Source organism: Eupeodes corollae, chromosome 3 (assembly GCF_945859685.1).
Source record: "Eupeodes corollae chromosome 3, idEupCoro1.1, whole genome shotgun sequence".
Classification (NCBI taxonomy): Eukaryota; Metazoa; Arthropoda; class Insecta; order Diptera; family Syrphidae; genus Eupeodes; species Eupeodes corollae.
The window spans coordinates 73,313,788-73,338,945 of NC_079149.1; the positions used below are offsets into that span (position 1 = coordinate 73,313,788).

Here is a 25,158-nt window from a genome sequence, read left to right on the forward strand (position 1 = left end):
AATTTTTTCTCTAATGTACGACAAATTTTATTAACAATTTCATTTTTATAAAAAAAAATATCTCACATTTAAATTAACTTTTTAAAATAATTAAAATTTGAAAGTAAAAAAATTTAAGTAAAATTTGAAAGCTTAGGTAAAAAAAAAATGTAGGGTATATTTATAGATTAGCACTATTATACTCTACGGATGTAATGGGCAGTATTTATATTTAAAATTGTCTCAATACGACTAGTTAACAAAAATATCACTCACCCCAAAATATCGATGTAGTGGCCACTCCCTCGATGAATCGTGGTTCGATGTGGCGATCTTTAGTACGCCATATTTTTTGTATTTTTATTTGAAATAATTTATAAATATTACCACTTCATCCAAAAGAAATATAATTCGCACTAAGGTAAATCTACACTTATATATATATATGTATATGAATATATATATATATGTATAAGGTAGGTATGTATATACACCACTCTTTTATTTTATCAAAATTACTTTTTCAATTTGAATGTTAAACTAAAAAAAAATTGTCAAGTTATCACTGTACAAAAAAAATTTAAAATGAACAATAAAAAAATTGAAGTTGTTTAAATTTTTGAATTTAAAAAAAAGTAAAAAAAAAGCACTTTTATAATTGTATATATGTATGATGACTATTAGGTTTTTCTTTGTTTGGCGGTTAATTGGCGAGACGATTTCAGGGGTTTTTTGGGATTTCCCGCACGTTAATTTCCTGTTTCTGTTTCCTTTAAAAACACAGATTTGAGGCCGTCAAAAGAGAATTTTTTTAACGGCCTTAATAGCCAATTTGTAGAGGTATATATATATATATGTATATACATATAAAAATATATCTTTCTTTTAAGGTTTATATTATAAGAATGTACATCCTATCTCGATGTGACCAAAATCAGCGCTGGCGGTTATATCTTAACAAAAAAAACTATAAAAAAACTGATTTATAACATATTTGCCTTATTGAAAACCTACTTACGAATTGAGATTATTCTCGAACTAGGTTCCTTGAGCGGTCGGTTGGCGGTATCTTCTTCAAATTCTTCTGGGCTTCTTTATTCAAGGGTGGATAATTTGAAAAGAAGGTACTTGCCGACGGCATTTGCTCAAGAACCCTAGCTCTACCTATCTCACTAACACTACCTTAACCAGGATTTTCCAGCCTTTGTCTCGTTTCACACCCACTAGATTACGCATTATTACATTAATGTTATAACGCAATTATTAATCTTTTTATGTGGGTGTGAACATTGGTGGGTGTGATTTACGCACTTGTTGCAAACGTCTTTTGGATGCGAACCGGATTCATATTCATAAATGTCATGACACCGATCGCATCCTAATTGTGTCACGCAACAGAGGTGAGTTTCTCCACCTTCGCAACATTCCCTCTAAACATTCTCACATTATGGTAACTTGCAGACACTCACTCAATTTGTGATTCGTATGTCAGCCATAACTCTTTCTGCCCAGAAGGAGAATCATTTGTCACTCAGCTTACCCCTGTAGAGGGTGAGCGAGGTAGCATTGCTGTACTTTTTCGTAATATAAACAACTGCAGTAGCAGTTGAGTCGTCGTCGTCGGTCTTGTCCTAGTTGGTGGTGTTTTTGTTTACTTTTATTTTGATATTCTTGATATTCTTTTATTTGCCTGTAATAAAAATAATAATTTTTAATTGTCTGAACCACAGCCCATTCGGTTACATCGACCTGCAAACAAAATTTCAATTATTGGTTTCATTGATAAAAACCAATGATGGCTATAATTGGCCCTATGTCATTAAATGTAGACGATAGGCAATTTTTTTATTTTAGGAAGTGGGGTGGCCAAACGATTTTATTGCATCTTTTGGTAAATATTAAAAACACATTTTTGTTTATCTATTTTCTGCATTAAAATAAATTTTCTGAATAATGAACATTTGAAAAAGTTTTAATCTCTTCTCTTTATTTTATGATTTTGATAGGATTTGTGGTTAACGGCTACCTTTTAAATAAACTTCACTAAATAGTATGAGCCATTAGTATTTAAGTCAGTTTTTAAATTGTTAGTAAATAAATAATACATTTTAGTAACGAACATTTAAAAATATCTACTACAAATCAAGTTCAAGTTTCAATACCTAAAATAAATCAAAATCTCATTCTATTAGGTTGGTCTCCTCTGCACGAGGCCTGCAGTCACGGCTACTACAACATTGCGTTTTCCCTTATTAAGGCTGGAGCCAATGTTAATGCAAAAGGCTTAGATGATGATACCCCTCTTCATGATGCTGCAGTCATTGGAAATTTGAAGCTGGTAAAGTTGCTTATTGAAAAAGGTGCTGACATTTTTGCAAAAAATCGAAAAGGCAAAACCCCAACGGATGTTGCTGCTTCAAGTATATCTGCATATATGTGCTCCTTAAGAGGTAATTTTAAAGTAACTTGGTTTGGTTAATTAATTGTATGGCGATGTAAAAACGTGCACCCATAATTAAAGCTAAAAACTGGTTGAGCGCAATTTAAATATAAATATAAATACGTGATACTACTACCATGGAACAGTAATTTTTGTTGAAGGTAGGACCAGGACCTGTACAAAAATTTAATGTATAACCTAAAGGTGCGAGTCCATTTGAGAGTACTTCTGCTAGTGAACTCTCAAAAGCAACTGTCGGGAGACTGTCCATTTGAGATCCACATTTTACAAATTTTGCTATCGCGAGCTCTCTGCTAGAATATTGAGATATTTCTTGCTGAGGGTACTCTCATAATCGTGTCCACTTGATACATTTCTTCTTCTGGCATATTATCAGTTGGCCATGTTTTCCTACAAGCTTTAATTATCCACACTGATAACTTTCCATCCAGTCAGTCGATATGCCTTGCTTTAAAGGTCTGATTTCGTGTTTTGTTAAAAAAAATTGTCAGTTGAATTATTTTAAAAGATTTAAAAATTACCAGTATAAATTTGATGAAATAGTTTGATTTCAAAATCTATTTTTGTAAACAAGATTTTTAGTCGAAAAACAATTTTTACCAATTTTAGTAGCATTTGTTAAAAGATTTTATTTCTTAAATAAATAAATACAAATTGGATGAATGAATCAAATTTAAAGTCAATTTCTTCTATTGTTCACAAGATATCGAGAACCAAACATCAATTTTTACCAAATTTGCGTACTATTTTTTGTAGATTTAATTTTTATTAAAAAAACGGATTGTTGGATTGTTATTGAAAAAAACTACAGAATATCGAAAACAATATTTTCTGTGAAATAAAAAAAGTTTGAAAACAATATTTCTAATTTTTGAAAAGCTATTTTTAAGTCGAAAGTAAATTTTTACTAAGTTTAAGTATTGTTTTTTTAGGTTTTTATTTTTTGTAAAAAATATAAATTAGATTTTTCTCAAAATTTTACTGAATGTTGAAAACAATATTTCTTATAAGGTAAAATTAGTTGGAAGCCATAATCTCAAATTTTTGAATAGTTATCTGAGTCAAAATTCAATTTTTGTCGAGGCGACAAATATTTTTTTTTCAGTTTTTTTTTTAATTATAAAAAACCGTTAATTGGATTTTTTTCGTAAAATATACTTGTTTGGTATCACGTTGGAATATATAATATAACATTTAATTCAAGTCTCTAGCGTTTTTGGTTCGTGAGATATTTGTGGTTAACCAACATTTTCACCTTTTTTTAAACTGCTATGGTAAAAAAAACACAAACTCAATTTTCTTGAGATCCCTTTCTACATCTTCCTTATTATTATGTGTATAACAAAATTTATTTGAAGTCAATATCTTTACTAGTTCTTAAGCTTTAGACGACGAAAAAAACGTAGACACGCACGCACAGGCATCTTTCTAAAAATCTTTTATTTCGACTCTTGAAACGTCGAGAAATGTCAAAATTTTTAATTTGACAAATCGGACCAAATAAAATGGGAAGTTAAAAATGTATTTTCAAATCAAATTTTTATGAACAAAAGCCATAGTTTCCACTGCAATGCCATGTTTACTCTCGACAGCTACTCGCAGCACGTTTACTTATCCACCTTAAGACAGGCGGGAATAAAAAGTATTTAAAGAAAAAGTGGGAATGTGAGTAGTAGTAGTAATTTTTACTCTGATAAGTATTACGATGTGTATGGGAGTTAGCTGAAACTGCTGTTAACTGTCAAATAAATGAGAGGATAATGTAAACAAAATTAAATAGTTCTTATTGCAACAAGATAAGAATATAAACAAAATTAATATTTTGTCATAGTTTTTAGATATTATTGACTGCCTACATACATATATTTTGTAGTTGGAAGTATATATGTATTTTAAGTAGAAAAAAAATTTCAGATTTTCAATTTGTGTGAAAACTAAGAGCAACGTTTCCAAATTTAAATCTATGTATTATTCAGTTGTTTATGCCAAATCATCATGGCAAGTAATACGATTGAACAGCATGTTCAAATGATAAAACTTTAATATCAAAATGAGTGTTCGTCTGCTCAAGCTTTGCTCGCATTGCGCCCATTTTACTTTAGACTGTGGTGGCCCTGCACACTCGATTCTTCAAAAATTGTTAGCAAAATTTGAGTCTACCGGTTCAGTAAACAATCAGTCAACACGCGTACGTTCAAGGAACGCAATATAGGCCGAGAACAGCGTGTGAAGCAGAGCCCAAGGCGGTCTATTCCTGGCCGTGCACAAGAACTCGGCCTTTCGCAGACTTCAAATTGGCGAATTTTGCATCGGGACTTGGGCTTACATCCGTACAAGATCCTACTGACTGACCCAGGAGCTCAAAGTTCATGACCATAGACAACATCGTTTGTTCACTGACTGGACTTCGAATCGTTTGGAAGAGAATCCCAATTTTGGTCGGAAAATCATCTTTAGTGACGAGGCGCATTTTTGGATGAATGGCTGTGTTTACAAGCAGAATTGCCGTATACGGGAGGACACCTACCCCCGCGAGATTCACCAGGTGATAATTCATCCTCAAAAAGTTACTGTTTGGTATGGATTTTGGGCCGCAGTGTAATAGGTCCGTACTTTTTTGAAAACGACGTTAGTGAGGCGGGCATCGTCAAGACCTTCTTAGGCCCAAATTGATACATATAGACATAGACGAGATTTTCCACACCAGAACGGCGATAAGGGCCACACAACAAACGCCACGATTGACATTTTACATAAATGAATTGAGGGTAAGGTTATCCCTCGCAGGGTTTATGTGAATTGGCCACCTAAGTCATGTGATTTGACTTCGCTAGACTTTTTTCTGTGGAAAACAACAATTGACCGATGGCCTAAATTTGAACATAACACAGACCATGGCTCAAATTCAGCCGGATCTATGCGGAAGAGTCATTGAAAACTGGACCTTTCGGATCCGTGCCACCGTAAAAAGCCGAGGCGGGCATTTGAATGATGTCATATTCTACACTTAATGGCATACATATATGCGACTTTCAAATAAAAAAAAAAAAAATTGTTAATACCTCACACACAGCTTGTTTTATTCCATTTCAACATCTACCCGCCCTTATTGAAAAAATCTTTACAATGCTTAAATAAAAGACAATAAAGTCAGACGTTTTTCTTCTTTTTTTTGGAACATGCTCATTGTACAAATAGCAGATACAAGAAATATAAATTTTCTTCAAGAAAATCTTTTTAGGGTGTAAAACTATAGCCATTTAACTTTTAAAACGTTTTTATTTTAAATAGGGCCACATTAAAATTTAAGCTATTAAACAGTAAATTAATATTAAAAACAAAATAAAGTATAACTAAACACCTCGCTCATCATCGTACGCTTAATATTTAGTACCTTGTTGCGTATCCTTTCGATTTAATGGCTTCCTCAAAGCGTCGAGGTGTTAAAGAGACAAGCTTTTATCATACTTCAGGATTTATTTCTTACCATTCTTTTTGAATCCCCGATTTAAGGTCCTCAATGTATCTAATATGCTCTATCGGTCAGGTGTCTTTGTCTGTGTTTTACGCACCTTAAGTCAGTTATACAATAACCACGACCTTGCTGTTCAAGATGCTTTAATGTGTGTGCTTTAGTTGTCCTGGTAAAAGATGAAATTGTCTTGTGTTCCGATTCATGTTGATTCAAACTACATTACATACTACTCAGCACATAAATGTACAGAGTAGAGAACAAAAATACTAATGTAAGCCATTTGATACATTGTATCTTCCACAAAATGTTAGTTCCGAACTCCAGAACTTGCAACACATCCTCATACCATGACTGACCCACTTCATAGTAGCTCGAGTATTCTAATGAAAAAATTCTTCGTTTGCTTTTCGCCATGCATACATTTTTCCATCTAAAACTTTTAAGGTTAAATTTGCTTTCGCCCGTGAACGAAACCTAATTTATAACAATGCCCTATGTCTAACGGTTATCTAGCAAAACACAAATATGTAGTTCCATCTTATTCCAAAAGGTCATATCCTGTGTAATTATGCTTATTAGCAAACTTAAGTCTTTCTTTTATATTTTCTTCACGTTATGTAAAGCTTTTATTTTTTTATTTTTTTTACATTCTTAAACATTGTAGAACTCGAAATTTTAATCAAACATGGCATTTAGATGGTAGAATAGTCGAAAAAGGTGGTCCCGATTTTGTCCGTCTGTCTATCTGTCTTGGCCCCTACAGCCCAAAGCATTAGGTCGATTTTGATTTTTTTTTTTCATTTTTGTCTTTCATTTAAACATAATTTTTGTGCTTTTCTATTGGACATTGTCCGGTTTTGACACCTATTCTCGAGCTGTTTTGCGATCTGATTAGAGATAGCAAGAACATGGATCGCGTTAAATCTAGTGTTCGCCAGATGTTTTTTTTGACCTGCCACGTGGTAATGTTGTCACACCTGCATTAGCAATAATTTACAAGTAGCGATTGGTATGCCAACATTTGCCAAACTTGGTCGAATGGGTTGTAGTGTATCGTTCCTATCGAGTTCATCTGCATTACACCTGCAATGTTTCTATGACCCGGCACCCAGCAAAAGGGAATATTAAACTCTTGTGCCATCTGCATTAGAGATGATCGAAGGTTATGGACCGTTGTAGAGTTGGCAGAGACAGAGTCCAGATATTTGATAGCGGCCCGACAATCTGAGAAGATACGGATATCAGATGTTGATACGAGTATCACGTTTTCTTTTCGCCAGGACAAGACTTTTTTTACTGTCAAAGTTCCGCCTGGAACACGCTACAATGGTTGGGAAGGCGGAATGAGAGGTTTAATTTTAGTCGTTCAGAGTACACACCTTCCACCAACCCCTTCTTTTGTTTTTGAACCATCTGTTTAAAAATGGATTGACTCGTCTTCCAATGCCCTATCCTCCCAGAAAGATCTGGAAGGTATAGAAATCTGAATGTTTCTGTCGAATTACAAAACAACTGCATACTTAAACTGAACAATTTTGTATGTAAAAAATTAATTTAAGAAAAAAAAACAGCAAATACAAATTTTGAGAAATTAAGTTTTTTTTTAAGAAAACAAATTGCATTTTAATTCTTGAAAACAAACTATTTTTCAGGTAAATTTTTCAATATTGAAATACATTAAATATTTTTAAGCACAGTTTTTATATACATATGTACCTACATGAGCAAATTCCTGCGAAAAAATTAGGGAAAAGTACCGTTACAAAATTAATACAGTGCAAGAATAGTAAGTGTTCGATTATGTGTGAGAAGTCAAATTAAGGAATTGTTTTTTATTTTTTTTATTTGCTAATTAATAAATTGAAATGTAATTTTTTGTATTCTATTTTCCAATGTATATATCATGAATTAACATTTTACAACTGCAAAAGTAAAGACTCTTGGACACATTTTTTTCATACCTGTTAATGCCAGACAGTTTGTCTGTTTAAAATTGGATACGAAATCAGTTTCTTTTGGAAAATAACACAGAGATGTTGGTGGGAGCTAATAGAATTTTAAAGAAAATACATTAAAGTTTAGGAGGTCTTGTATGAGAAATATTAAAATTCAAATTTTGGGTTAATTGGACTTAGGTACATAACCAAATAACGCTAGTCGTATCGGTATTGACAGCGCTTGATAGTACATAAGTGTTGAAAATGCCAAGAAGTAATGAACCACATCAAAGGCGAATATGTTGACAAAACCGATAGTTCTAATACAATAAATGATTTTAAAAATCAGAACAAACTTCCGAAAAAAAAAACAAACCTTATACCGCAAAACAACATTTCACATTCATAAATATATGTATGGGACTTTTCTTCTATAGAAAATACTGCCTTCTTGAAGAAAAAAAGAAATAGGACGACTTGAGATCTCAAACAATGAAATTTTGACTAAATGTAAAAAAAGTACAATATAAATGTAAGTGTTGCCGTTTTCCATTTTTTTAGATTTTAAATCGATTTTTATAAAATGTCCCCTCCTGCCTAAACTAGGGCAAAGTACAAAATTGTTGTACCGTTATTACATCTTGGCGCCAAAATTATGCTACTGTCCCCCAAAAAACAGCCACAAAGATGATTGTGGTAACATTATCTTACAACGAAAAATGTTATACTTTTCACGTCCTTATTGTGGATTTAATCTAATTTTCTGTTTTATGTATCATAAAAGTAAAATGTATTCTCTCAGCGTATAATATATATACGAGTATTATATCAAAAAAGCAAAGTCAACTATTTTTGAATTTGTCTCATTATTTCTTTTCCAGATACTTCTAGTCATAATAACAACAAATCTGCTCAAGCTTCGAAAAAAGTAGTCCTTTCAGATTTAAGAAGAAGTAGCGAGGGTGATGATGGGTCTAACCCAGGTACTTCGGAAAGTAACGAAGAAAATAGTGTAGTAAACTTAAAAAAAAATTTTAAAGATTCCTTAAATATAGATGATGGGAAAAGTCAACCAAGAAACAAAGTCGAAAAATCAATCAATCAAAAAGATGAATTTTACAATGAAGATGATACAACAAACAGTTTTAAGTTGGGAAATTTTAATCCAAATACAACAATTAAACGTGCACATTCCGATGTAGAAGTCGATGAATCTCCAGACGGAGACGAAATAAAAAAAAAAAAAGGAAAGACTCTGACAGCTTAAAGGATACCTGTAAGGCCAGTCCTAGCACAAAAGCTCCAACAAGAAACGATAAAGTTAGTAAGCAAACTGTAGGGTCATCTAAACCAAGTTCAGTGGGCTTGAAAATGACTTCTGAAAGAAAAAGTCCTTGCGTTAGTCCGAAACCCATTTTAGTGAAAGCTCATGATAGTGACTTAGAAACAGAGGAAACAAAAGTTCTAGAAAGTGCCTCTGGCAACGGGCCAAAAGTCCCACCATTAAAAATTGTTATTCCACAGCAAAACGATCCTGAATGTGGATCCCGAAATGGAAAAGTTAATTCAGTTAGAAGTCAGATCGCCCATCCATATGTGGTTTCTTCTTCTAATAGCAACGACTCTTTATCAGCTGAAAAAGACACAAACCCATCTAGATGTAGCAGTCCTACAGAAGGAATACAAAAAAATAATTCTGGAAACTCAGTTTCCGCTTTATTACAGGAAGAAAAAAATGTCAAACTAAGCATTGAAGAAAAAGGTCAACAAAGAATCTTAAGAAGCTCGCATCGTACAGGTGGTCACAATATTGATAGAAGTTCCAATAACTCTTCTCCACAGCTTCAGAGTAATTCTCCTTCGCCAGCTACGATTAGTGAAATGAATGATAAGAATCTTAACCTCACTAATAACCCAATTGGTCTACAAATTCAAAATCAAGCACTTGATACCGATTCTAATGGACTTGTGTCTAATCTGTCGACTATTTCATCACCTTCTTTGAAGGATATGCAATCAAACTCAGTTGAACTACATCCACGGAAACGGAAAATACGCACAAAACATGAAGAAAGCTTTGTGAAGGGACACTCGACAAGCGTTGGGGCAGACTCGAATAATTCGTATGATATTCATCCTCACGACCATCCTTTTACAAATTGCTATCATATGTATTTAAATATTCGTAATCAAATAGAAAAAAAACATAGGACCCTGTTTCCTATACAACCTCGCCCTCCTCAAGGATTTGCAGAATATTTAATGAACAGGAAGTCTTACCTGCTAGCAAATAATCACACGCCAGAATTTTCTCCAACAACTCCTTCAGACTTGCCTCCCCAGATGATTGATTTATTTAAGGCACAGGAAAGGGAACGTTATAAATTGAAAATGAAACACGTTGTCGAAAAAGAAAAGTTAGGATTAACAGTTGAGCAAGAGATACTAAGAGTACATGGAAAAGCTGCGAGGAGCTTGGCTTGTCAATCTGTTCCCTTTTCAGTTTGTACACTACTAAGAGATGAAGAAGTTTATAATTTGATAACACCAGAGCAAGAAGAAAAAGACAGGAATGCCCGATCTCGTTACAATGGCCGTTTGTTTATTAGCTGGCTGCAAGACGTAGATGATAAATGGGAAAAGATAAAGGTATGTTTTGGCATTGTAAGCATTGTATTACTTTATTGTTTTCCACATCGTTCTTCTGTTATACACAGCTAAAGCTTTTTTCTTCTGAATAACTTATTACGTTTTAACTTTTACTTTTTTGAATTCGTGAACTCGTCAAGTACATAGGGCGTTAATGGGTTAAAAAGGGTCCTATAAATCTATGTGCCAAGAATATTGAACCAACATATAGTGCTTTATAAAAGTATAACTGCTGCTGTAAACACTGTTATATTTTTTCTGTTTAGACATTAGAAAGTGAATATTTACTATGTTGTAAAGGTAGGTAGATATAAGAGAAACACTCTTTTTATCATAGTATTTTACTTATATATGGCAGGTTGGGTTGGTGTCCAAATTTTTCGATGTTTTTCTTGGAATTGTGTCAGGTAAAATTGTATTGTTCCAAACTTAGTAGAACAGAGTTTAATCCATATGTCCCGTATGATCATTTTTATACAGAATGAAAAAAATGATAAAATCTTAAAATTAAATTAAATTAAAAAAAATTAATTTTTCAAAGGCTATTCACTCAAAAAACCCTGCCATCTTTTTCTTATCTTTACTCAACCTAATTGCTTTATTACTTTGGTACACCTTGCACCAATCACACTGCACTCTATTTGTACTTAAATTTCTTGTTTTTTATCTTCATTTGTATGTTTCCAATTTCCAATATTTTTAAACGTCCGTTACGTGTTGAAATTTGATTAGAATCAAGTGTTAAATTAATGTTTAGGTGATCAACATATCAAAAGAATCATCATCAGCTCTAAATAACTCTTAAATATTTAACATATATGTAACTCTGAGTTTTTTTTCGGCATCTGCACCTTTGGTCCATCATCTTAATTTCTTTTCTGCCATGCCTTCGGTTTGAATAAACATCTCTCCATCTCACACCCATCAAATATTCTTCACCTATAGCACTTAAATAAAGTCGTGGAAATTTCTACAGTTCTACAGTCCAGTGTCCCTGTTATGTTTTATTTATAATGCATACAATTTAAATTGAAAGAAAATACATATTATTATTCAATATTCGAGAAAATTCTTTATGGAAAATATTCTAATTGAAAAAACGGAAAACCTCTTTCACAGACGACGATGAACGATACACGTACGTCGTATGTGTAATTTATATAACAGATTTTCATAGATTTATGTGTATGTATAAAGTGTATAACAGAATGTCATAGCAACAATTGAATGAATACAGGATACGTACTTAGCATAATAGTTAGCAAGATGGTATTTTAGAAATACAGTGTATGAATACATTATAGTCCCAGTCTTTTTAAAATGACAATAATATATGTAAAGGGTGATTTTTTTGAGGTTAGGATTTTCATGCATTAGTATTTGACAGATCAAGCGGGATTTCAGACATGGTGTCAAAGAGAAAGATGCTCAGTATGCTTTGACATTTCGTCATGAATAGACTTACTAACGAGCAACGCTTGCAAATCATTGAATTTTATTACCAAAATCAGTGTTCGGTTCGAAATGTGTTTCGCGCTTTACGTCCGATTAATGGTCTACATAATCGACCAAGTGAGCAAACAATTAATGCGATTGTGACCAAGTTTCCCACTCAGTTTACTTTATTGGACATTAAACCAACCATACGAATGCGTACAGTGCGTACAGAAGAGAATATTGCGTCTGTTTCTGAGAGTGTTGCTGAAGACCGTGAAATGTCGATTCGTCGTGAATGGCGATCGCTATCGTTCAATGCTAACAAACTTTTTGCTGCCAAAAATGGAAGAACTGAACTTGGTTGACATGTGGTTTCAACAAGATGGCGATACATGCCACACAGCTCGCGATTCTATGGCCATTTTGAGGGAAAACTTCGGAGAACAATTCATCTCAAGGAATGGACCGGTAAGTTGGCCACCAAGATCATGCGATTTGACGCCTTTAAAGTCTACACAAATAAGCCAGCAACTATTCCAGCTTTGGAAGACAACATTTCCGAAGAAATTCGGGCTATTCCGGCCGAAATGCTCGAAAAAGTTACTCAAAATTGGACTTTCCGAATGGACCACCTAAGACGCAGCCGCTGTCAACATTTAAATGAAATTATCTTCAAAAAATAAATGTCATGGACCAATCTAACGTTTTAAATAAAGAATCGATGAAATTTTGCAAATTGTATGCCTTTTTTTTAAAAAAAAGTTCTCAAGCTCTTAAAAAATCACCGTTTATATATAATATATATATATGTATACAGAGGTAGAATAAAGTATTTACACAACAAGATTTTTTGTGCTTTTTGTGTGTGATGCAATAAAAATGTGTGTAAATACTTTTGACTACCGCTAATCATCAGTTCATTTGCTTTGTTTTCTGTCCTATGTACCGTTATCCTTATCAAATAGACTTCGGTCGCTAAGGCATACACAAGGCCTAAAACAACATAACATTTTGTTGCACAACAACAACAAGAAAAAGTTTTTTCAATTGAATGTGCACAAAAAAGCTTATTGTGTAAATACTTTTTACTACCTCTGTATATAATATATTTGTATATGTATTGTTTTTGTTAAACGTGCTTCAATTCTTATTTTTCCGTACACAAAGAGTATTCGCCTTCTTTAATTTCTTTCCAGGTTTTCTTTATTATCCTTAACTACTTACTTATATATGGGTTGAAGATTCAGGACACCTTTACTCGTTCTCACTCGCGACAAGTCTTACGGCATAATATGATATCACCTTTGTTTCTGCTGATTGGAAACTCAAGTTTGCATGGTCTTAAGTGTAAAATATAAAAAACAAACTTTTTTCGAAATGAAAAAAATATTCAACGGGTGGTTAAAGAGGTTAACTTTACAAAAATATGTGTATTTCACCAAAATAAGCTCAAATCAAAATATTATAAATTGTTCAGAGATAACTTAAAACCCAATAAATATATATATTAAAATAAAAAAATAAGGATTGAACCTCTAGCATGGCATTGCTGCATTCTTAAAACTATCTTAAGGCTTGACCAAAATTCATAAAACTAGCCTAATTAACCATAACTTACAACTAACTTACTGGTCCTATACGGACACTCTAAGTTAAACTAAAATACTTAATATTGATGTCTTTCGGCCTTAAGATCTATTTGACTTCATTTAGATTTATTTATTTTTTTTATTTTATTTGAAAATTAAAAAGAAAATAATTTCAATATCTTTTTTTTATTTATTTACTAAAATACTACCTGAAATTAAAAAAGTTATGGCCTTAAAATAAAACTAACTAACTAAAGCTACCTATTGTACCTATTAACTACTTAAAACTAGAACAACCACAGCAGCAAATCTATCTATGTATTTGTATTTTTTTTTTCATTTTCTTTATTTTTAGGTTTATATTTTGTTATTGTCTTTTGGTTGGTTTCCCTTTTTTTTAAATTATTTACTATTATTTTTATAAAACTAAACTCTTAAACTATAAAACAACTAAAACCCCATCTCAACTACCAAGCCACCAAAACTGGTTCTCCTGCTTCATCCTATTAATTCGGTCTCGATCGAAAACAGTCATACTGAACCGAAGGATCCCGATTGTGCAGGAGTCCCCCATCCACGGTTCCTCGTCTGACGTGGAAGATTAGTGGAACTGTCAACTTTTGCTGGTGGCCCTAGCCAACAGAGTCCGGAACAGAATTTATCAATATCGCTGAATCTTGTAGAAACCACTCTGCAAGAGAAGTCTTATAGCCTCAATCTTTAAGGCCGTTCTGTACGTAATTATATCGTCGGCGTACGCATTCGCATGCTGAAGAGAATCGATGAATTCACCGGTCACTGTTGAAGACTATTTTTAGTTTGGAATGTTGTGGAAGTTACATTGCCACTTTTCGGTTCGGTTTTCGGTTTGGTGGGGCTATGTCACACCAACAAATTTCTTTCGCTAAGGCGGTGGGGAAACGAAGCCATCGCATCTGACTGTCTGTAAGCAGTTTCGGTGGCAATTACCCACTTTGTCTGTAATTGTATTCGTACAAAAAAAGCAAAAGCTCCAGAAAAGAGGCGCTTCTTAGATAGGACGACGACTTTTCAGTAGCCATCAGGTCGACGCCATACTCAACGCTGTAAAGATTCATCAAATTAAAAAAGTGGTTACCTCTGGGAATACTATGTTGATTTCCCCAATCTTCATGTTTTGCATCCGCTTCTTGAGTGAGAGAGATGCATAAAACGCAAACTTCTAGCCTCTTGAGCTTTCGCAATTCATTGTTGTATATGACTTTATAATTAATGCCTTTTCTTATAAAGAGAGCGACACCGCCCCTTGAGTGGAGTCGGGCCGGTCTCTTCTTACGATATTGTAATTTTATGAGTCAATTTGGGTTTGTGTTTTAGCACGGTTTCGCTATCCATTATATGTTTCATATATGTATGCATATCCATAATTGTGAAAAACATCAGCTTTGATTTATTAAATTTCTAATGTGTTTGCGTACTTTTATTGAAAGTGGTTATCCTACTTAACCGTTCCCTCATTTTGTACTATCATGAATAAATTTTATCTAGAATTTGTTTCCATCTCTGATAATTATACATGTGATGTTTGACAAAACCACAAATAAAATCAGTCGATGATTTCTTTAATTTATTTTATTAATCTTATACTTAATTAATGATAGTGTACTTATAATAGTGGCAGAGCAATAGGGGGGTGTTTATTTGATGGTGGTCTGTATGTCACTGACTAAAAGCTATATCCAAACGTAAATTGCATAATATATGTACTATAGGTACATAATAAATGTTAAGGTTTAAGGCAACTGCATACGTGCATATTATAATTATTACATCGATACATTACAACTCTCCCCTCTTATTTCTCTGTTACATTTTAAATATATGTTACAGTTCTGTTTCTTAATTTTCTACTTTTATAACATTCTTCATTTGAATCTGGTGTGTGTGATGGTGAATGATTTTGAACATTTAAAAAACTTGTATCTAATTTTTCATTATCTTCAATATTAATAGTTTTAGCATTAATTATATCATCAGTGTTCGCTAAATCGTTAACAGGCTTATGAACATTGTTATTTTTACATTCAGTTTTTCTAATTTGATTAATATGTCTTTTCCAATTTAAATTTTTAGATAATATGTTCACAATATAGTATTGTTTACCAAGAGATTTTACAATTTTACCTTTCACCGAACCTACTTTTCCAGCTTTACTAAAATCTTTAGTCATTACAAAATTACCAATGTTTAAATTTCTTTTTCCATGACCTTTGTAAAATTTCTTTTGTTTTGATTTATTTTTCTTGACATTATTTTTAATTACTTTTAAGTTTACATTATTTTTCAGTTTCATTGGGTTAATTAAATCTAATCTAGGTTTAATACATCTATTAAAGATTAATTCTGCCGGACTAACTATGAATGGAACTGCGATAGTATAATAAAAAAAACGTTGTAAGCACTGGTTTAAATCGTAAACAGAATTTTTTCCGTGTAAAGCCTTTTTAAGGCTAATTTTACAATTTTGACACCGTTATCCGCTTGCCCATTCGATGCTGGATGACCAACTGGTGAAGTCAAATGTTCAATTCTATTATTTAAAAAAAAAAATTGAGAATTCTTCTGACTTAAATTGTGTATCGTTGTCGGTAACAATTGTGTTTGGAAGTCCAAAACGCGAAAATATACATCTAAGCTGATCAATTGTACTTTTACTGCTAATGGATTTGTTCATGTCAATACATTCGATCCACTTACTATGAGAGTCCACCAATATTAAAAAGTACCTGTCAAAAATTAGAACCATAAAATCTAAATGAAGCCTTTCCCATGGCTTAGTTGGCCAATCCCAAGAAATAAGTTCATTTTTTGGTGGGTGTGCAGTGTAAGGGAGACATTGATCACAGCTCTTTACTAATTTCTTCAGTTGTTTGTTGATTTCAGGCCACCAAAAATATGCTCGGGCTAAACTCTTCATTTTAACTATTCCCAGATGGGACTTATGCATCTCTTGCAAAACTTTTTCTTGCATGGTCGTGGGTATAATTAGTCTGTAGCCCCAAAATAAAACACCGTTCGAAATCGAGAGCTCATTTTTTCTTAAAAAGAAAGCAGCAGATTGGAATCCATTGATTTCTTTGGCCAATCTTAGTTAACCAAGTCTAAGACTTTTAGCAAAATTTCATCTTTTGTGGTTTCACGTTGAACGTCTGTAAAAGTAACAGATACAGTACTTTCATTACTCGTTATATAGTTAATAAACACATCGTTCGAAATCATGCCCGGGATACTAAGTTCTGACTCGTCAACATTATCAACTGCGCGAGAGAAAAAAAACTGCAGTATTGTTTTTTGAATTTACATGTTGAATTGTATAATTGTACCCAGACAAGAACAGAGCATACCTCTGCAGCCTATTTGCGGTCATGACAGTAATTCCTTTTTTATCCCCGAATATGGATATTAGGGGTTTATTGTCTGACACTAAAACAAATTTTTTACCAAAAAGATATTGGTGAAATTTGTTGACACCCCTTTCTCTTTCTATTTGGGAATATTTCATTTCCGTTTTTGAAAGCCTTTTAGACGCAAACGAAATTGGACGCTCTTTACCATCAGCGTACTGATGAACTAGCACAGCGCCTAATCCTACTGGGCTTGCATCCACTATTAACTTAACTTCTTCAGAGGGATCAAAATGCGCAAGACAAATATCTGATGACATGATTTTTTTTACTGACTCAAACGCTTCCTTTTGAAGTGTTTCCCAAATAAATTTGTCTAGGCATGTTTTCATAAAGGGGTGCTGCTGTTGTGGCTAAATTTGGCATAAACTGACGGTAAAAATTAATTACACCGAGAAAAGATTGGAGTTCAGTTATATTCTTCGGTTCCGACAGGTTCATAACAGCTTTAACCTTAGCTGGATCTTTACGTAGACCGTGTTTATCTATTACATGACCCAAATAGCTTTAAAAAATTCGCATTTATGTGGAGACACCTTCAAACCGGCTTCCTGAAGTTTGGAAAGCACTAAAGACAGGGTTTTAAGGTGTTCCTTTTTATCTTTTCCTGTAGTTAGTAAATCATCCATAAAAATTGTAACCCCATCTATTCCACTTAACAAAGATTCAATTTTTTCTTGAAAAATTGCGGGTGCTGATGGACACCGAACACCATTCTTGTATATTCGAATAATCCTTTCGTAGTGGATATGATGGTCAATTTTCTCGAATCTTTGTCCAAAAGTAATTGTTGATAAGCCATTGCTAAATCAATTTTCGAGAATTCCTGCCCCCCATGCAATTTTGCAAAAAGCTCCTCAATTCTTGGAAAGGTATACTGATAAAGTGATAAGGCTTCAAATGTGGGTTTAGAGTGACCTTGTAATCACCACAAATTCTGACTGTGCCATCTTTTTTCATAATGGGTACAATCGCAGTACCCCACTCACTATAGTTTACATACTGAAGAACTCCAAGGCCAACAAATCTATCGATTTCAGTTTCCACTTTGTCTTTAATTGCAAATGGCAATTTCCTTGGACGAAAAAACTTTGGTGTGGCACCTTCTTTCAGTTTCAATGAAACTGTGCCATATTTGAAGGTTCCCAGACTACCATCAAAAAGATCTTTATAATTATCTAAAACTTGAACTAAATCATTATCTAGATTCTGCTGTGAGATTTTATTTAAAAAATTAATATTTTCAAAACCTATGTTGAATGCTTTCATTCAACTTCTTCCCATAAGTTATAAAAATGTCTACTAATTTTGTCACGTTTTTGAATTGAACATTTACCTTGCATACTCCAATCGGTTTTATAATAGCTCCATCATAAATAAGCCTTTAGAGATATATTTGATTCGACTATTTTTAAATCACTAAACAAATTTCTATAAACGTCATCAGAAATAGCGGAGATAGACGCACCGCTATCAATTTCCATTTTTAGATCAATTCCATTCATATTAACTGTAGTAGTGATCGGCTTTAACAAATTATCTTCTCTGAAATAAAAAATTGATAAATCATTACTTTCTTCTTCTAAAAAATTACAATTATAATTATTGTTGCTTCTCTGCTTAACTTTGTTATCTGAATTATTCCTTCGATGATTTTTGCACATCTTCTTCAGGTGCCCTTTTTCCCCACACTTTTGGCAAGTGTAGCCTTTAAAGCGACAATTTTCTGCTATGTGATTTTTTAATCCACATCTGGTACATACTGGATGCTGCATTGTGTGTGCTTGGGCTGCCGATGAATTACTTCTTCATTGATGTTGTTGTTTATATGATGATGATGATGCTGGTGGTTTTCTGTGCTGAGATTTGAGTCGAAAAACTTCTGGTTCACGTTTTATTTCCACGTGCGGTGCTTCGTACTGATGTCGTATACATTCGACTGCTAGGGAAATTTCCATAGCTTTTTCAAACGTTAACTTGGTTACACTTTCTAGGAACAATTTATCTTTTTCTGGACCTTTTTCCAATCCCATGATGAATTTTTCTCGTAAAATCATGTTAAGATTTGTGTCAAATTTGCAATTAGCTGCCAATGACCGAAGACGTGCTGCCCACTGCTGAAGAGTTTCATAAGGTGACTTCTTCGCTTCGTAGAATTTAAGTCTTTCCGCAAACGCAGAAAAAGCTGGTTTGAAAAGATCACCAAATTTTTCCATTAAGACTTTATAAGCTTTTGTAGCCACTGTATCTGGAGACACGAGGTCAGTCAGTAATTTGAGAGTATCATCGTGTAATGAAATGAACAAAAGTGCTCTCCTTTGCTCTACACTTTTTTCTTCGACATTGTTACCAATAAAAAACTGTTCCAATTTATCTTGAAATATCTTGAAGTCATTTACTTCATGATGAAACTTTGGAAGTTCTCCAAACGTAGCCATTTTATTGAATTTTAATTCTAACCTTTTAGAATATCACGTGCACTTTTACACCAAGTATGGACTATCGTAAATTCGTCTCGAGCAATCCTCGTCGCCAATTGTGATGTTTGACAAAACCACAAATAAAATCAGTCGATGATTTCTTTAATTCATTTTATTAATCTTATACTTAATTAATGATTGTGTACTTATAATAGTGGCAAGCAATAGGAGGGTGTTTATTTGATGGTGGTCTGTATGTCACTGACTAAAAGCTATATGCAAACGTAAATTGCATATATGTAGTATAGGTACATAATAAATGTTAAGGTTTAAGGCAACTGCATACGTGCATATTATATTATTACATCGATACATTACAATACATTTTAATACTTAATAATCAAAGTATCACATAACATTCATGTACATATATTAAAGCATTTTGAGTATCATTTATGTATGTAAATAAGCTAAACTTAAGTTTACAAGTATTATTGGAATGAAAAAAATATGAGATAGATATAAAGTATTGTTCAAATAAGACTTTCTTGTATAAAAGTGAATACATTCTTTACTGTTGAGTTAATTTTAAAATTGTGCTTAATTTTTAATTTTAAAGGTTGTTTATTGTTTTTCATAAGAATAATATATTTTTTCTCTTACAGGAAGCTATGGTTCTACGTCACCACAACGAAGCTGAAAGCTTACATGCTTTACAAAGAATGGGTTGGGATGAAGGTTTAAAAGATAATGATTTATGCGACAATAAATCAAAACCATATATTCAAGAAGAACATGTTCCAATTGTGCATGTTAGTGACGACTTTGAACTTCTTCCTGCTTGAAAGCATACTCATGCTGGTTTGTGACTTTTACAAACAGAATTAAAAAGAGATGAATAGATTTATTACATAATGCTAATGTTTATTACTTGGCTAGTTAAAATTATAATATCATCCCAACAAAAGTGGCGAGGTATAAGAAATAAAAAGTTGGTATATTAAATTTTCTTTTAAAAATACTATATTTAATTGAGAGATGAGTTATTTGTATATATTGTGAATACAAAAATGGTCGTTTTCTGAAAATATTTCCGACAGTAGTCATATCAACAAAACGCCGTGTTTTAGGAAAAAATAGAGGCTGTGGGTTTCCAGCAAATGGGCAAAAAATTAAAACCTTAGTCCTATCCCAAGTCCTATTATGTGCCAAGGTAGAGTCATAAGCGTAGCGTATGTTCACGGTTGCTGTCCTTTTAGCACTCGCAGGTGGCAGATTCGCTTACTACTAAATAACTTAAACAGGGAGACGGACAAAATCCCGAAATGTTTAATCCAGATTCCTGAAATCTAGAATCCCGAAAGAACCTAATTCATGTGTTTAAAGTGTTATAACAATATAATATTCAAATTGGTCATAATAAACACATTAAAATAAAATGTATTTGCAAACGCTCACTGCCTCTCGAATAAAGTTTTTTTTTATAAATGTATTGGAAATTATTGTTTAGTAGTGATGTTTCTTATATAGAAGTCCAAATCTGGATAGAGTACCAACTTTTTATGAATTTGATGCTCTGTCTGATTCCATCGAAGTCTTTGTCCATTATCCTCGTACAGAAATCGTTATTATGGGCGATTTCAGATACACAATTCTTCAAGGGAATGTGAGCTGATCTTTTCTCAGCTGGCCAACAATCCCTCAAGTACAAAATCCCCAAGCGAAGGCAACAGCACTTGTTGATTTTTTGTATCACTTAAGATTTTTGATTTGTTTAATATGCGACAAAGCAACAGCAATTATATATTCTTTTACTTTAAATTAACGGTCAAAGATCGTGAAGAGAAACACGGCATCACTTGTTGTTAATTTTTTCACTTAATATTTTTAGTTGATTTATTGATGACTACTTAGCCTGATGATATTAAAAAGAAATTCTGTAGAAATTCTTTAGTTCAACCCCTTAAGCGGTCCCTAGACGCTTATTATTATTGTGCAAAATATTATACGCCCCAGACGATTCAATATTGTATCCAATAATTTAGTTGAAAGCTGATGATTGTGTAGTGTAGACATGACATTACGATGGTAGAGATGTCAAAAAAAGTCGGTCCCCTGATTCCGTCTGTCTGTCTATCTGTCCTCGCCCCTACAGCCCAAACCATTCTGCGGATTAACTTCTAATTCTAAAATAAAGGTTTTGAGACGATTTGCTTTAGATTTTTGTTTTAATTTTGTTTAGTCTACAAGTAACAGTAGTTTCAAACAAATTTGTTGGTCAAAAATGGAAAATTTGAATTTTTACTAGAACAAACTGATAGATTTTTAAAATGTTCACTGATATTTTTATTCTTATTTAGTTTCTTTTAATATAAAAAAAATGTTTTATTTTTGCTCGAGGTACCCCATAGAACCGTTATTTCGTTTTAAGTCTTTTCAAAAACTAATGAACCGATTTCTCAATAATATTTGATGATCAAAAATGTCATTTTTTAATTTTTTATTTGTAAAAAAATATTAAATTTCGTTTTCGAAATTCGAAATATTCCACAAAGCCAACAATGTCGCAAACACGTCGGTACATTCTTAAATAAATGTTCTTTCAACCTCAGTTTCACTAGCGGAAGTCTTTACTCTTCAAATTTCAAAATTAAATAAACAAATATTGTGCAATTGTACCCACAGTCAATACAATATTTTATATTGTGCAATAAATATCGAAAGGGTTTTGATTTTCTTCAATAATATTGCAAAACCTTGCAATATTATCCCTAGACGCTCAATAATATTATGCAATATCAAATATTACACAATAATATTGAGCGTCTAAAGACTGCTTAATGGTAATATTTGAACTTTCCTTAAAAACAGGAAAATTTCCCGGTATTCGTTTAAACCATCAATATTCAAGAAAGGTGACAATGCAGACATTAAAATTTAAAGGCCTAATGCAAATCTTTCTTGCATTATTTAGGGGCCGGTTATAGCTATTGGTAAAATAAATCTTTTAAATTTTTGTTTTTAGTTTTTGAACATGTTATAGATTTATTTCTAGCAAAAGATTGATGCAGTAAGATAAATCCTATATTTAAATATTTTTTAAAAAAGAATGCATTCAAAGTTTTTATTAATGTATAAATTCATTTTAATAAATTGGGTGATTAACACGTAAAGGTATATTCATTAGTTAATTTATAGATCGTAGAGGTCCATAAAATAATTTAGTAATTTTTACAGTTGCAATTAATGTAATTAATAAATGATATAATTTAATTTTAATGAACAGTTGACTGCCAAAAAAAAATCCGATCACACCATTAAAAATTTTACTGATGAAAGCAACAGTTGTCAACAACAAACTAATTGTCTGAGGCACGAAGCTCGATGTAATGATCGAGAGAAAGCAACATTTAATGACGTAAATTAACTTTACCAGTAAAACATTTCAGATTCCTCCTGTTTCAAATTTTACTGATAGCTATAACCGGTTCCAATTAAATTAATTATACAATTACAAACTAATACCCATTGAAAACATAAATGCAACATAGCTAATTCCGCGTTGTCTGAGTTAGCTCTTAAACTCAGTGGTAAGTACATTACGCCAAAATTAAGTTTCAATTCAAGTGATATTTTCCCGCATTACATCTGGCCAGCGTCAACACTTTTCAAAAAAATCGAAATAGATTTGAAGAAAAAAGTGAAGTAGATTCTGAAAAATAGAAGTATGTAGATTTCAAAAATGAAATAGGGGACGACTTTCCATTACCGCAGCACGAATTTCCTTCTGATTTTTTTTTTTTTTTTTTTAGATAGGGGTCTCAATAGAACATGTTTTAAATATTAGGGCGAGGAAACAACTTTAAGTCATAAAAAAAATATTTTCTTTTTCGGACTTAACCCTACTTTTTTGTATTACATTTTTTGAGCCTAAAACAAGTTTTTTTTTAATTGATAGCACGGCGCACAGTGGTGCGAGAGCGGAAAAAAGTCTTTTTAAGAAGTTATATTTATCCTTTTAAATTTTATGTTTAAGTACTCTTATATAACCCGAGCGTATGATTTTAAAGTATTTTTCAACATATATATTGTATGTTCTGATTTACAAGCCCTCAAAGTTGAAAAATAATTTTACTCAAATCGCGAACCGTATTTTCAACAAATTTTGAGATGTTTTTTTCCGAAGTTCCTTTAAATAAATTCTCTAACTTCTTAAATAATTTAATTGGTCTATTTTCGATTATCTAAAATAAAAAAAAAATGATTATTTATAAAAGATACCTTCTATAAGTAGTCTGAAGCTTAAGTACTAGGAAAAAATGTGTTTTTTTTAAACTTTTTGATTTCAAAAAAAAGCTCCAAAAGACTCCAAGAAAGTAAGTATGCCAGCATATGCTCCATGCATTTATGTAAAAGCACAGAAAAAATCAGCTGCAGATACGTGCAGATGTGGAAGTTATGATCAAAAATGTTTCACTGAATCGGATTTCAAAAAACTGCGTTTTGACGGTGGTGTTTACCAAAAAGTTTGATTTCTTCGTTATTAATTGTCAGAATGAACTGGTTAAGCCCATTATTTTAAGAAAAAATGTCAAACTTTATTTTAAAAATAAAACAAAATTAATACATTGACACAGGTCTGAGAATTTCGATTTTTGCGAAACCATTTATTTCTGCCCGGAAAATTTTTTCAACTTTGAACTCAATTTTCTTGGAAAGAACACATGAAAAGCAATATAGTTTTATGATATTTTAAATTATATGATAGAGCTTAAAAAAAATAAAGAAAAGGATTAGAGATAATCCTTTATTTTTTTAGTTTTTTGCTAAAAGTAGGGCAGGTAGAAATAAAAAAGGTGTTATTTTTAAAGTTTTATTGCTTTGTTTTTGTTGTGCTATCCTTTAGATATAAGCATTACGGAAAGCTCAGCAAGTGTGCCACTACAAAAATTGTTAGACCACACTGCAACAAGGTTATTAGAAGGAAAGACATCAGAGGAGATAACCAGAATTGAAGGACAGTCTTTAACATTGTACACTAAATGGGGATGTGATGGTGCCTCTGGACAACCACAATACAGTCAAACATTTGACAATGAAGAAACTTCGGACGCTAATATGTTTATGACATCTTTGGTACCAATGCAAATGGCTATGGAGGATAACAGGGATATTATTGTGTGGAACAACGATCGACCATCCTCTACAAGATACTGCAGAGCCATCCAATTTTCTTTTGTTAAAGAAACTGATTTCTGCAAACGAGAAACAAAGAATAGATACGGAAATCAGTAATTTAACTCAGACGATAATTCAAATAGGTGAAAGTCAGTTTACAATCAAACACGAGCTCATGTTCACAATGCTGGACGGGAAGACAGCTCAATCTATAACAGAAACTCCTGCAGCTTCTTCCTGTTTCATATGTGGAACTACAACTTCTGGAATGAATAAATTGACAAATATAAGAACCAAAGCTGTAAACAGGGAAGCTTTGAAAATGGGAATGTCTCCTCTTCACGCTCGGATAAAATTTATGGAGTGTATCCTCCATGTTGCCTACAATTTGCCATTTAAAGCATGGAGAACCAACAATGAGACCCGCCATATTAGAGATGCTCAGAAGAAGAAAATTCAGCAGGAGTTTCGTGAAAAACTGGACATCATTGTCGATCTTGTAAAACAAGGTACGGGAACAAGTAATGACGGCAACACCTCCAGAAGATTTTTTGCAAATCCAACCATGACTTTAGAAATCACTGGAGTTA

At 32.6% G+C, this 25,158-nt stretch overlaps 1 protein-coding gene across 1 annotated transcript in view; it reads left to right on the forward strand.

Annotated features, from left to right (window-relative positions):
- LOC129952567 (ankyrin repeat domain-containing protein 11) overlaps nucleotides 1-20,421 on the forward strand; it is a 54,952-nt gene extending 34,531 nt beyond the window's left edge. The window contains 5 exon segments of the mRNA XM_056065202.1: nucleotides 2,172-2,429; nucleotides 8,734-8,835; nucleotides 8,908-9,081; nucleotides 9,084-10,501; nucleotides 20,056-20,421. Coding sequence (XP_055921177.1) covers nucleotides 2,172-2,429; nucleotides 8,734-8,835; nucleotides 8,908-9,081; nucleotides 9,084-10,501; nucleotides 20,056-20,235 — 2,132 coding nt within the window. The 3' untranslated portion in view covers nucleotides 20,236-20,421.
- The last annotated feature ends 4,737 nt before the right edge of the window (nucleotides 20,422-25,158 follow it).